At 43.6% G+C, this 15,360-nt stretch overlaps 1 protein-coding gene across 1 annotated transcript in view; it reads left to right on the top strand.

The window, feature by feature from the left end:
- The first annotated feature begins 340 nt into the window (after positions 1-340).
- The window catches only part of PLG (plasminogen), a 43,748-nt gene continuing 28,728 nt past the window's right edge, over positions 341-15,360 (top strand). Inside the window, exons 1-5 of the mRNA XM_058735832.1 lie at positions 341-473; positions 5,261-5,396; positions 6,713-6,819; positions 10,787-10,901; positions 12,905-13,044. Of these exons, the coding sequence (XP_058591815.1) occupies positions 425-473; positions 5,261-5,396; positions 6,713-6,819; positions 10,787-10,901; positions 12,905-13,044 (547 nt within the window). The 5' untranslated portion in view covers positions 341-424. The remainder of the gene's footprint in view (positions 474-5,260; positions 5,397-6,712; positions 6,820-10,786; positions 10,902-12,904; positions 13,045-15,360) is intronic.

Below are 15,360 nucleotides of genomic sequence, written 5' to 3'. Positions count from 1 at the left end.
GAGGTTGGCTATTAGCATGATTGTCTTTCTTTCTTTTCGCCTCCATTTTACCCAAAGCCAGGGAAGGAAAGTGGGGAGGAAAACCCGGATGGAACAGGGGAAAATGGTAGGCTTGGTGGGGAGAGGACAGGGGTCGGGAGATAAGAAGGCAGCCTAGGGTGGTGGGAGGGAGGGAAGGGGGGAGGAGGGTAGGACGGCTTTCACCACTTCCCAGCATCTATTGCATACTTGGCTCTCAAACATTGTAAGGTGCTCCAGCCGAGGTAATGTTTGAACCCTTCGGAGCACAGTGGTGATGGGCGTCTCAGAGAATAATTAACTCCATGCGATTATCTTGTTTGTGGATGCGTTTTCTCTCCTGTAAGTCAATAACATCTCGGGATTGGGGCACCCAGGTTTCTGGGCACTGCTGGCCGGTCCCAAAATGGAACACAAGGAAGTCATCCTTCTACTTCTTATATTTCTGAAATCAGGTAAGACAGAGGGTGTGTTTGTTTTACTTTAATTAAAATGGTTTTCCTAGCAATGTCCTAAAGATAGATCTCATGACGGCTTTCTGGGCAACCTGTTTAATTTAGCTCCTGATTCATGAGAGTCCCAAACCAAAACCTACGTGCAAGGTTGAAGAGTTCTCTAAGAACTAACTTTCATTTCTCTGCGAATGCTAAAGACCAATGGGCAGAGGAAATAATGAATGACTTTTTAAATCTAAAAGATTGTACCTTGGGGCGCCTGAGTGGCTCAGTCAGTGAAGCATCCGACTTCGGCTCAGGTCATGAACTCACGGCTCGTGAGTTCGAGCCCCGCATCGGGCTCTGTGCTGACAGCTCGGAGCCTGGAGCCCGCCTCCGATTCTGTGACTCCCTCTCTCTCTGCCCCTCTCCCACTCACGTTCTGTCTCTTTCTGTCTCTCAAAAAATAAATAAACGTTAAAAAATTTAAAAAAAAAATAAAAGATTGCACCTCAGTGATGGTTGCTAGAGTGGAAATAATAGCCCACGGAGGTGAAAGACCCCCAAAGTTGTGGGCCCCCTTGCCAGGCCCTCAGTTTGATTGAGATCATTTTTGTTAGTGTCCTGTATTCTCTTCACTTTTAAATGTAAGCGGTGAACTATCTCTTTGACTGTGTTCTTTGACCATTCTGTGGCGGTCGTCACCAGTTCTCTGCCTGCTTCGGCTTTAAGACCGTCTTCCACACGTGTAAGTTTGCTTCTTATGCGTGGAGAAATCACGGCCATCGATGTGCAGAATGATGTGTGCATGAGGAAATTTAACAGATACTCACGTAGTGCTTGAGGTAGACCAAGCACGTTTTTATACATACACACACACACACACACACGTGTGTGTGTGTGTGTGTGTGTGTGTGTGTGTGTGTATGTGTCGTTAGATACTACTAGCTTATTCAGGTGGTATGATAGGTAGGGTAGTATATGCATTCCCATTTGACAGAAGAGGAAATCCACACTTAGGGAAATTATGTCATTTCTCTTTTGACCCTACTCCCAAATCCAGGAAGTGAAGAAACCAGAATTTAAACCAAGCCTTTTCCAGAAGGAATCTGGTGCTCTTCTCACTTTTCAACTTTGTTTAAACTGTCTTTAAAATATTCTAAGCATGTCCTTGTAGGTTTGGGTTTTTTTTTTTTTTTGGACAGCTTTATTGAATTACAATTCACATACAATTCACCCATTTAAAGCATACAATCCAGTGGTTTTCAGAATATTCAGAGTTGTGCAACCATCACCACAATACATTTTTGAACATTTCCATTACCCCAGAGAGAAACTCCAGGCCCCTTAGCTGTCACCCTTAGTCCCTCTCCCCATCTCTCTACCTCCATTCCTACCCAGCCCCTGGCAATTGACAATCTACTTTCTGTCTCTGAGTTGCTGATTTTAGACATTTCATATAAATAAAATCATGCATTATGATGGTAATTCTTCATATAAACAATGCATAGATACTTGAAATTCAATTTTTAAATTCTGCTGGATAAAATTTTATAGTCTGTACTTTAAATTTTTTTAATGTTTATATATTTTTGAGAGAGGGAGACAGAGTGAGTGGAGGAGGAACAGAGAGAGAGGGAGACACAGAATCTGAAGCAGGCTCCAGGCTCCAAGCTGTCAGCACAGAGCCCGACGCGGGCTCGAACCCAGGAGCTGTGAGATCATGACCTGAGCCGAAGTGGGACGCTTAACCAACTGAGCTCCTCAGGCAGGCTCCCCACTGTAGGTTGTACTTTAGAGTTAAATGTACTTGAAGTTAGCAGATCCATTTAAAGAAATACCAAAGAAATACAAAACAAAGATTGAACACAGTGATTTTTTGTGGGCAACGGTCCTGTGTGGGGGTGCAGGTCTGTGTCTTTTGTGTTAGCCTATGGAAAACAGGATCTGGAACACCATGAACCAATACAGTGGGTCACATCAGAATGGGAGAGCAAACTCTTCCGCAATAAAATAAACATAAGTTTTTGTCAACCTGGCAGGGGGAGACTTTCATAGGCTCTTTTTGAAAGGAAGGCATTTACTCTGTTTCTGTGGATGTGTTTCATCTTTCCAGGGCACAGACATGACTGGGGAGAGGGAAAAAATATCCTCTTACAGCCATTCTTGGTGGTTTAATAAACCACTAAGACTTTCCTTTCAAACACACAAGCACGGGTGTATGCATACGCATTACAGTGATTAAACAACAACAACAAAAAAAACCCACCACATTATTAACACAATACATTTGCTTTGGTGGCAATACACATCTACATTTGGCCTAGAACATAAACATACTTTCCTGACTAAAAAGATGTGTTTAATATTTCTTGGTCAACCAATAAATTGTATTACGCCCCACTGCTTTATAGCCCTGCAGTTAAAGAAAATAACGTGGGAAAACTTTTCAAGTGAGAAAGAAAAAACTAATCTCTTTTGGGATATTGCTTTGAGATATCAACTCCTCAGGTGGTCTCAGCAGCTTTTTGCTATGAAATATAACAACACAATTAAAGGTCACTTAATTAATGGGTAATATAAATGGAAATTTTCTTGTCTTGGTATCATTCATACACCCCAGCCTTCTCAACTTTCTGAGAACTCTTCAGAAAGTTTATGTCTTTATAGGATATGCTTTCCAGAGTTACTGTGATCACCATATTTGTTTTTTAAAATCACATTCCCATCTATAGAATTCAGCCAAGCACACCATTTCTTGGAAATGAAAGCTCAAATTGGGGGGAAATGCAGGATGAAGGCACGGATATGGGTCTAAAATCTCTGCTTCTCCATAATCCTTTGAAACATTTTTCCAGTGCTTTCTGGTGCATTAAATGTAAATTACATCAGCTAACTTCCTGTTCCATTGCCACTTTCCAGTTTAGAGTATCCTAAATTGGGGAAAGCCAGAAGGAGGGAATTGGGGAAGCCTCCCTACCAGAAGGAAGGGAGGGTGGCCTCCAGAAGATGGCTTGTCTCCACCTGCTAGAGTGCATTGCGTCTGTGCCCCAGGTCTCTCCAAGGTGGGCAGGGAGGGTCTTTCAGAGAATGAGGGGCTGACCTCTAACGGTACTTCCTAGTGGATAGTTTTCATTAGCATCTAAACAAGCTCTAGAATGTCTCAGCTTAAACAAAAATTCCGTGAGGGCACATGCCCTCTGGGAAAAGCTGCTTTCACAGCCAGGCTTCTGAAGACTTGCCTGCTCTTGAGGCTCCAGGGCTCCTGTCAGTCTTCAACCCGCTCAGCCTGGCTTCTGTCCTCACCGCTCCCCTCCAGGCGGTCAAGGCCGCCATGTTGCCTAATCCCATTTATGCAAACTTTAGGCAACTTTGCTGTCTTCGTTTTATTAACCTCTTCCAGTCTGTCACCCTGGGAACATCACTGGGGTTCCACACCAAAAGCAAAAAGTGGGGAGGCCGTCGTCTCTGGGTGGGGAGTCAAGGTATCAAAGCCAGTTCAGCGCTGCCTGGAGGCCTCGAGACAGAGAACACCCCTGTAGCTCCTGTGGGAACACTCTCTGAGGTGGCAAGGGCAGAGCAACCCTGGGACAGAGTCTTTGCTTCAGATTTTATCTTCTAGAAAAATCAAGGCCAGTGTTCGTCCCAGGATCTGTTTTTTTATAATTTCCTCAGAAATGCCAGATACTTGTCATCATTGTGGGGAAAAAATGATTTCTCTTTAATTAAGAGTGAGGTGTCACTGTACTAAGCCCAGTATAAAAATGACCTTGTGTGGTAGTTGAGACTTAGTTCAAAGCTTCTTTCTTAAAATCATCAACTTGCTAACGTGGAACCATTCAGAGAATGTCTGTCTCATCAGTTTAAGTAACAGAGTCGCAACCAAAGTTTATAGTGTTGGAAATCAAGGAATGGCCTCCAAGTTGGGTTCACATCCAGCGAAGGACAAATCAACATTAGTAATTGCTAACATAGTGGCCACTGGTGGTCTCTTACTGTTCTATCATGGTGTGGCGATCCATAGCAAACAAATCGAATTTTTCTTTTTTTTTTTTTTAATTTTTTTTAACGTTTATTTATTTTTGAGACAGAGAGAGACAGAGCATGAATGGGGGAGGGTCAGAGAGAGAGGGAGACACAGAATCTGAAATAGGCTCCAGGCTCTGAGCTGTCAGCACAGAGCCCGACGCGGGGCTCGAACTCACGGACCGCGAGATCATGACCTGAGCCGAAGTCGGACGCTCAACCGACTAAGCCACCCAGGCGCCCCCAAATCGAATTTTTCTTATTTAAGGTTTCATGCCCATTAATGTAGCAACAGAAGTTGTTAAATAATTCTAATCTTTTTCTTTTTAATTTTTTTAATTAGTTTTCTTTATTTTGGAGAGGCGGAGAGAGACAGCGCACGTGGGGGAGGGGCAGAGAGAAAGGGAGACACAGAATCAGAAGCAGGCTCCAGGCTGTGAGCTGTCAGCACAGAGCCCGATGTGGGGCTCGAACTCACGAACCGTGAGATCATGACCTGAGCCGAAGTCGGTGGCTCAACCGACTGAGCCACCCGGGTGCCCCAATAATTCTAATCTTAATTAACCAATTGGTCCAGTTGATCTTTTAATAGAATGCAACCCAATGATGGAACTGTTTTCCTGACTAAACATTCTTATTCATGACACCCGTTCTGCTTTCCAAGAAAGCAGCAAGTTTTATTTGGTCGATGCAAAGCAAATCGATGATTATGAAGTCATGATAATTGAACCATGGTGTTGATGAATCTCACCAATTATCCCACCTTTATCTTCCATTTGTAGGTCACGGAGACCCCCTGGATGACTATGTAAATACCCAGGGGGCTTCTCTGGTAAGCCTCACTAAGAAGCAGCTGTCAGCAGGAAGCATAGAAGAATGCGCAGCACGATGTGAGGCGGAAACAGGATTCATTTGCAGGTATTTCCCTCGTCACTGCTCACATGCAGAGATTTTGCTGTTTGGGACCCTATTGTTTTGATAGCGAGAAATTTGCTCAGGGATTTCTTAGCAAAAATAGCATTTGAGAAGAAAGAGGAGTTTCATGGGATTGGAGTGTATTTGCACTCTGGATCTGAAGCCATGTGAACAGTTCCTTGTCAAAGTTGACTCGCATCCCTTTTAGGAAACTGCCCCCAAAGGATGTTATTTTTACCCATGATATCACCAGCTGTTGTTCTGAGCTCTGGTTTCTTGACATCCTCGTCAGTAAATATTTAATGAGCATCACGTGACTGGAAGTGTCCTGTGCCTAAGGAGCCAAGAAGCACAGATGCAGTGATCCAGGGTATATGATGTATATGATCTGTATCACCGGCATATATGATATATATGATCTGTGTCAGTATGTGATAACTCTCTGTATAGTTGGACATGCGGTGTTTGCCTTTTTCTGTTTATGTTGTACTCACAGACACTGGACAAAATGTAAAAATTGTTTAAGAACACAGGCAATTTGAGGTGTCCGTAAGTGACATAATCAATGGGTGCTTTATGAAGATGCAGAGAAAAGAACTCCTAAGGAGTGAGAAGGCTGGAGGAAGCCTGGGGAGGACGGGGCTTGGAAGGAGGAGTGAGATATACTGACGAGGCAGGAGACATTCAGGCTCAGGGAGCCTCGTGGCCCTGTGAACAGGACAGTGAGAGTACCAAGTTGGCTAAAGAAGGGCTCATGGAGAAAATGGAGTTGGAAAGACAGTTGTGGATGGCTTTGAATGCCAGACTGAATGTCCACGGCAAGACCATGGCGATGGGCAAGGCAGTTAAGGTGAAGGGAGAAGAGGGGAAATGTAGAGGCAGAAGTCAAGTCAAGGGAAAATTCTGGGAGTCCAGAAGTCACATAGACCCTCCTGGAAAGAGAAATCTGAGTTGGTTCTTTGGTTCTTTCCAACATAAAAGCAAATATTCTAGCACTGAACTAAAAAAAAAAAAAAGAAAAAAGAAAAAAAAAAGAAAAGTGAAGAAAGAGCAGAGAAGCAGAGAAGTTGAAACAGAAAGAGAAACTTTGGAGGAGGAGAAGGCAAAGGTGGAAGAACACAAGAATAATTACCACGTTGATGTGTCCTTTCACAGCCCTTGACTGATAACTGGACCAAATTCAATGGAAAGGAAACATTCTGAGCTCCGTGACCCATCAAGAGATACAATTACCTTTTGAGTCTCTTATTTATTAACACAGGTTTGCTTTCCTTTAATAGGGGAAAGCATTTGTTGTGTTTCCTGATTTTCTTCTGCAGGTCATTCCAATATCACAGTAAAGAGCAACATTGTGTGATCATGGCTGAAAACAGCAAGAATTCGGCTGTCTTCAGGATGAGAGATGTGGTTTTATTTGAAAAGAAGAGTGAGTACAATGTTTTCTTCCTCCTGTTCCTGTCCTTCTTTTCCTCCCCACATCTTCCCCCCTCCCCTCCTCCTCCCCCCCCCCCCCCCCACTTCCTCTTTTATATCTGTCCTTTAGCAGCTAGACCAGAGAATGGAGACACTATCACGCAGGGAAATTGAGTTCAGACTCACGGTAAGATTTGGTCACGAATCCAATATATATTGATATATATTATATTATATATTGAGTACATATTATTTCCCCCTTTAGATTTCATTTTTGTTGATTTGAAAATGAAGGAATTGAACTGACAAAATCACCCTACCTCTATAACCCTGAAAATAAGATATTCAACTTTGAGGAGAGGGGAGTCTAAACGTTCCTTATGATCGTGACTTTTTATTCTGCAGGGACCATGGTCCTCGGGCCCTGGCTTCTGGACTGAAGCCTGGGGAAATAGAAAAACTGAGGTGCCTTAAATCCTCAGTAACATTTGAATACAGACAATATATTTTCATTTTTAACTTTACAGATGTTTTTATGTCACAGTCTGCATTTACCTCAGGCTCAGAAATATGATCTTTTGAAAATGTGCAAGCCCCGTTGCTTTTCCATAATTTCTTTGAAAATTCTGGATCAAGAATCCCATTGTTTAGGATGACAGATGGGCTAGACTCCTATGAAAATTGTATGTCCTTTTAGATATGCCAGATCCCACTAAGTATGCCTGAAGATTTCAGTGATTGTGTGACATTTTAAAAGCTACTCTGTACTCTGTTGTTGGCTAGGAGTAAGACTATTTTTTTTTTTAATTTTTTTTTCAACGTTTTTTATTTATTTTTGGGACAGAGAGAGACAGAGCATGAACGGGGAAGGGGCAGAGAGAGAGGGAGACACACAGAATTGGAAATAGGCTCCAGGCTCCGAGCCATCAGCCCAGAGCCTGACGCGGGGCTCAAACTCACAGACCGCGAGATCGTGACCTGGCTGAAGTCGGACGCTTAACCGACTGCGCCACCCAGGCGCCCCGGAGTAAGACTATTTATAATAACAACATAGCTCTCCAAATATACTGTGTCACAGGTGTGAAAGACAACAAGAAACATCCTGTATCATGCGTTATTGACAATGACCTGCAACATTCTCTCTAATCTCACCACAAAACTCAAAATAAGATTTTTTGAAGCATTTCCTTAGGTTAGGATTACTTCTGTGCCTTGGTTCATCTTCTGAGGTTTAATTAGTTGTATGCCTACTATACTCCCTTTCTTACCATTATTTATCTCTAATTCTTTAAAAAAATTTTTTTTAATGTTTATTTTTGACAGAGAGAGAGAGAGAGACAGAGAGACAGAGCATGAGTGGGGGAGGGGCAGAGAGAGAGGGAGACACAGAATCCGAAACAGGCTCCAGGCTCTGAGCTGTCAGCACAGAGCCCGACGTGGGGCTCGAACTCACGGACAGTGAGATCAGGACCTGAGCTGAATTCGGATGCTTAACCGACTGAGCCACCCAGGCGCCCCATGTTTATCTCTAATTCTCAAGATTCAAGTGCAGAGTCAATCTGAAGTTTATCTGTTGAAGTTACTCATTTTTACAAGTCAGTGCAGGGTGAGCTATATAGGGTTACCTAGTAGATTTTTTTTTTTTTCCTAGTAGATTTTTTAAAAAAATAGACCGGTAGGATTTTCTCTGCAAAATGCTAACATTTAAATAAATCCTTCGTAAATTGTTAACCAGAAGGAGCTTGGGGGTGATCGCTAGGCTTAGCATGAGTAGTTGAATAGTGGCTTGTTTTCAAGGTGATGGAAAGGAGCAAAAGGTTATATAAACTCTAGTGGGTACATACAAACAGAAGAGAGGTAAAAAGTCAAAAGTCAAGTCATTTTGTGGTGCTTGTTTCTTTACTGTAGCACATCGACCCGCTGCTAAATTCCCTGCCTGAGTTTTTCTGGGAATACTCCATGTCAGATCCCATTTACATCTGCCCCTCCCCACCACGGTCACCGCCACCACCTGGGTCTAAGCCATCACTATCACCGGCCAGGCCATGGCCGCAGATGGGCTGTAACTTCCCTGCTTGCTACTCTTCATGCCTTTAGGATAAAATCCAAATACTTAACCTACTATGACTGGAACCTGTACTATTTAAGCCCACCCCATTTGCTGGTTCACTAGGCCTTTCTACTCCAGGCTTGTATCTGTTCCTCCCACATGCCAGGCACACACCCCCATGCTGAGGCCCTCTTCTGTTCTTTCCGCGGCCGGACCCTTCTCACCTCCCGTCTCTCGGCTCAAACATCACCTTCTTTGAAAAGTCTCCCCGGACCCCTGGGCCTCCAAAGTGCCTTCAGTTTATACTTTTGATCACTGAAGTATGTCTACTGCCATAGCTTATCAAATGAAGATATATTTGGAGTCTTCATACACGAACTTGAGTTAAAAGCATTTGTTTGCTGTGGGTGTGTTAGAAGTACTTGCCCCAGATAATTGATCAAATTAATTTAAAAACTTGGCAGGAAATCGTAAAAGATGACACAAATAGACCGTACGTATTTTGTATTTTCATAGAAAACACAATTCACATTGGCACCTTTTGATGAGGAGTGGAAGCTTTTTTCTTCGAATATGGGGCCACCCATAGCAATTATCAGGTCATTTCCTGCGCAAACTCCACTCTAAGCACACCGTCTAGGATAAGTGCCTTTCATCTCTTTGAAGTGAAGCAAGGTCTAGAGACATCTGTTAATCAGTCTGACTGTAAAATACCTTTGTGTTTTTAGGATTTCCCACCCAAAATTATATAGCCAACAGTATGAATGGATTGCCCTCAGTGGGTTTGATAGCCTTTTTATTTTTAAAAAAAAAATTTTTTTTAACGTTTATTTATTTTTGAGACAGAGAGACAGACAGAGCATGAACAGGGGAAGAGCAGAGAGAGAGGGAGACACAGAATCGGAAGCAGGCTCCAGGCTCTGAGCCATCAGCCCAGAACCTGATGCAGGGCTCGAACTCATGGACCGCGAGATCGTGAGATCGTGACCTGAGCTGAAGTCGGCCGCTTAACCCACTGAGCCACCCAGGCGCCCCTTGATAGCCTTTTTAAAGACGATTCGAGTCTTTCGAGTCCTTCAAAGCATTCATCTTAGCTTTTTTTTTTTTAATTCATCTTTCATTTTTTTTCACATTCATTTCTCAGTTTAGATCATCTTAAATCAAATACAGCTGTATCAAAAGTTTAATGATGAAAATAGTTGACTCTTCTAAGTGTAAAATCCAACTGGTGGGAACAGAAGTGGGTGGGCACACTGGAAAGCAGCCTGCTAGCCACAGGTGCCCACCTTATCACATGGAGAACACAGGTGGGCATCTGACAGTGTATTTTAAAAATGGGCTGGAGACTTCTACTGGCTGACCAGTGAGTTGCTTAAATGGAGGCTAGTTGAGAGTGTCTACTGTGTACTCTCAAGCGTATAACTCTGTTTGACATTTTTTTTTCCATATCTAAAATACTGGGAGCCTCAAAAAACAGAAGTGGCTTGGATCTCTTTCCACCTCTGAAAAGCCCCCTTCCCATTCCCTTTGACTCTCTCCTCATGTTATTTGTTCTGTCTGTTCTGTGTGTGACCGTGAGGTTGTCTCATTTCATGATCTGTGACCTTGATTACTTTCTGTCACCGGCCCCTCTGCCTCCCCTAGACTGGAAGCTCCATGAGGGTAGGGCCTCTGTTCTCCTCTCCGTGTGTCTCCAGCACCCAGCCTGGTACCTGGTACACAGAGGGGCTGTGGCTTTGAATAAACCAAAGCACCAAACAGCTTGGTGAACTGCAGCTCTCACGCAGATGTAAAATGCACAACATGGCCTTTCCAAGGAGTAGGAAAACGATGTCTCGAACGCGAATTTTTTCCACATGACTAAGCAGCACAGGGCTTCTTTGTGGTGGTTCTTGCGGAGATCTTGACCGCTGTGTGGATCCCCCTTCAGTCTATCTTTCAGAGTGCAAGACTGGAAACGGGAAGAGCTACAGGGGGACAATGTCCAAAACGAAGAATGGTGTCACCTGTCAAAAATGGAGTGACAATGCTCCGCACAAACCTAAGTAAGACTCTCATCTCTGTGTTCGCCTGTGATATTTACAATGATCCCCATTACTTTTTTTTAAGTTTATTTATTGATCTTGAGAGAGAGAGAGAGAGAGAGAGAGGGAGGGAGAAAGCATGAACGGGGAGGGGTAGAGAGAGACGAGAGAGTGAGAATCCCAAGCAGGCTCTGTACCAGTATGGAGCCTGACACGGGGCTTGAACCCATGAACCGTGAGATCATGACCTGAGCCAAAGTCCGACCCTTAACCGACTGAGCCACCGAGGCATAGCACCCACTCCCTGACCCCCCGCCGCCATTACTTCTAAATCAAACAGAATATGCGAATAAACTGGTCTGGAGAGAGCCTTATTGAGGTTGATGTGGAACGGGTCAGTTATTTATAGCACAAAAGCAGAGAATGGTCCCATTTGCTCTTGTGTGTGTACTGTTTTGGAAGACCTGGAATGTGGAAGGATGCCTAGTGGAAAAGAACAGTAAAACCACGAATCCCAGGTGACTCAGAAAAGAGCACAGATGATCCTGTTTAGGACAGGATTAGTCTAACCCAAACATATCAAGTGAGAACCCTCCCCACGTGTTCACCTCAACATTACAAAGTAGCAAATAGAACATAAACGAAAAACTGATTATCCTGCAACTTGCCTATTATTATTTTCGTGTCATTCTTTTTGTGCTTTCCCCAGTATGGCATTAGGTGGCATTAACAGTAACAATTCTCATCAATTCTTAGTGACAGTGCTTATCAAGTAGAATTTAGTGTATATGACCGCCCACCCCCCCCCAAAAAAAAATTGCCATTGGCAGATATAATATTCCCAAGACATATGTTTTATAGAGGAAAAACGATCAAACCAAAAAGCAAAGTCATGGAGTGTCAGGGGCTTTAGAGATAATCTAGGCCATCTTGACCCTAGCAGATGAGGAAACTGAGGCCCCGGGAGGCACTTTATCAAAAACAGGTACATAGAAGAACAGAAATGAAATCTGCCATTTAGACTCTAAGTCTTGGGCTTTTGATCTAATTTTTATCTCGACACAGCATCTAATTTCTAGAGCTGGAAATGAGCTTAACTTTACCCACCCCCACGCATTTGGAATCAGACAGGTTGATTTGAACTTGAGATGCTAGTTAATTAGGTGTTCCCACTGAGGCAAGATGTGTTTTGTTTGACGTTGCTGTGCCTCAGTTTTCTCATCTGTACAATAGGGATAATAACATGTTTCCCTTTAGGGGTTTTATTAAAGCTAAATGAGAGAACGTAGAGGAAGATTTCAGTATTGCCTGGTGCATTGTTCACACAGACAGAAATGGCATTAACTACCACTATTTTGACAGAGTGAAGGTTACCTGAAAAAAGCAGGTGTTTGGAAGGAATCAAGAATTTGGCAGGCTTTTGAGGTCTGGTAATATTAGCTACTATGCTGAAGCAGTCTAACAGTAGAGCATTGGAAATCAGACAACACAAATGCTGAAGCACATAGCGGAAATGCATTTGGATGACAGAACCTTGAACCTCAGATGGGAATGGCATCTCATTCTGCCTTCCTAACAGCATACTGACTTTTATTATTATTTTTTTTAACTTTTATTTATTTTTTTTTTGAGACAGGGAGAGACAGAGCATGAATGGGGGAGGGTCAGAGAGAGGGAGACACAGAATCCAAAACAGGCTCCGGGCTCTGAGCTGTCAGCACAGAGCCCGACGTGGGGCTTGAACTCATGGACCGTGAGATCATGACCTGAGCCGAAGTCGGCCGCTTAACCGACTGAGCCACCCAGGCGCCCCAGCATACTGACTTTTAAAACACATTTGACCCCTGGGGCGCCTGGGTGGCTCAGTTGGTTAGGCATCTGACTCTTGATTTCGGCTCAGGTCGTGATCTCGTGGTTGTGAAACTGAGCCCTTCACTGGGCTCACCCTGGGCTTCACTGGGCTTGAACTGTGTTGTTCAAGGGTCAGCTGTATAGTCACGGGGATTCTTTCCCATGCTCTACAGCTATTCACCTGACAAGTACCCTTTGGAGGGGCTGGAGGAGAATTACTGCAGGAACCCCGACAATGACGAGGACGGACCCTGGTGCTACACCACAGACCCAAGCAAGAGGTTCGACTACTGCGACATTCCAGAGTGTGAAGGTCAGGAGCGGCTCTAGAAAATGTTCTCACATCTGCCATCTATCTGTAACGTGCTGTAGAGCGATTCCCTACAGGGATATTATTAACAATCAATTAGCGGCATGGTTGACAAAATTGAGTAATGTGTATGCCTCTGGGAAAAGACCAAAAATTTGCTCACACTCATCCCTCTTTATTGGCCTCAATTATTTTTATTTAAATGTTGTTTCAATATGCACAAGTATCAAAGTAGATGTAAATTCCAGATACAATTTCTTTTTTGAAGTTTATTTATTTAGTTTGAGATATAGAGAGCGTGAGCAAGCAGAGGGGGAGGGGGAGAGAGAGAATCCCAAGCAGGCTCCGCACTGTCGGTGCAGAGCCTGACGTGGGGCTTGATCTCATGAATCATCAGATCGTGACCTGAGCTGAAACCAAGAGTCGGATGCTTAACCGCCTGAACCACCCAGATGCCCCTAGATACCATTTCTTTTTTTTTTAATCTTTAAAAATGTTTTTACTTATTTTTGAGACAGAGAGAGGCAGAGCATGAGCAGGGGAGGGGCAGAGAGAGAGGGAGACACAGGATCCGAAGCAGGCTCCGGGCTCCGAGCCGTCAGCCCAGAGCCCGACACGGGGCTCGAACTCACGGACCGTGAGATCATGACCTGAGCTGAAGTCGGACGCTTAACCGACGGAGCCACCCAGGCGCCCCTCCTAGATACCATTTCTTATGCTTAAAGCTCTTACACAGCATAAAGCCAAAAACAGATTTGCGATTAAATCGTTAGAACCACAGCATCAGTAAAATCCAAATACATGTATTCATTTAATGCGGTAGACTTTGCTGTTTTGTCAAAGCCAAGCACCAACCCGGGTTTTTAAACCAGCAATCCGCTATCTTTAAGGACCAACCAGTTGAATAGCGTACCTTGAGAGTAAATGCTAAAAACTTTAAGAACCTCCTATTGAAAAACTTTTCTTTGTTTTCTATTTTCTGCCACATTTATCGGTGCAAAAGGGGAATGGATGAGGGCGGAATTTGTGTGGCAGTGTGGATTGTATATGCACGGTGCGACAGTCACTTCTCCCGTCTTCGTTCCAACCACAGAGATGCCTTACTGGTATATGGTGTCGTGAGGTCATTTGGCCCTTAAATGACATGAAAGCATCAGTTTTGTATCAAGTCCGCCTCTGGTTTCGTTATCATTCCATAAAAATTAAAATCATGGATTCTTCCACTGCACCATGTTATTCCAATAATTCCAAAAAGAAAGAAAGAAAGAAAATGTAAATGGGAGGGAAAAAAAAAAAAAGAACTCCAGACCAAAGTTTCAGTTTTTAAATAATGTAGGAGTGCAAAAAACAACCAGTCTTGCTTCTCAGTACAAGAGTGCCCCCCCCACCCCCAACCCCGTCTTATCCGCAGGGGATACGTTCCAAGCCCCACTGTGGATGCCTGAAACTGTAGACAGTACAGAACCCTGTATATACTGTCTTTTTCCCTGTACCTACATACAATAAAGTTTAATTATAAATAAGGCATAGTAAGAGATGAACAACAATAAGTGATAATACAGGGGAGTGATTATGACAAAGGGGAGTGATTATGACAATACACTATACACAATAACTGTAACCAAAGTTACGTGAATGCGGCCTCCCCACCTCCATATCTTATTGTACCATATCCTCCCTTCTGGTGGTGGCGTGAGATGATAACATGCCTACAAGATGAGACGAAGCAAGGGGAAATGTCGTAGGCATTGTGATGTAACCTTGGGCTACTGTCGACCCTCTGACGATAGGTCAGATCATCTGCTTCCGGGCTGCGGTTCACCGCGGGTAACTGAAGCACAGAAGACAAAGCCACGGATAAGGAGGGGCTACTGCTATAATATAAAAAGAGAAGCCCTGTCACTTTAGGTGAATATTGGTCTCCGGGCAGGCCTTGAGCACCAACAAAAACTCAAGCACTAAAATCCAACTCGCTGGCAGTCATCCACATGATCAGAATAACTTCCTAGAAATTTCTAAAGGCTGTTATTGAAATGAAGACATCAAGTATTTAAAAATCTTCGTAGAGAACTTACAGATTTCTGAGGATTCGTGCACCTTCTCCCCATACCCTTCCCACCCACCAAGGGCCAGTGGATCCCAGTTTGAGGAACAGGGCGTTACGGAATTTCTGGACGTGGTCATGAGTATAATAGTTGAGGGGGTATTGACCGAAATACATGAATTTTACTCTTTGAAGGAGAGAATGACGTTTTAGAGTGTATTAGAAGAGTGCTTGCAGCGATTTCATTGTCAAGTGATTGTTGGAAAATGCAAATG

The sequence above is a fragment of the Neofelis nebulosa genome, chromosome 6 (assembly GCF_028018385.1).
Source record: "Neofelis nebulosa isolate mNeoNeb1 chromosome 6, mNeoNeb1.pri, whole genome shotgun sequence".
NCBI lineage: Eukaryota > Metazoa > Chordata > Mammalia > Carnivora > Felidae > Neofelis > Neofelis nebulosa.
Note: the sequence above shows the minus strand (reverse complement) of the source record. Positions and strands in the feature narration are given on the sequence as shown.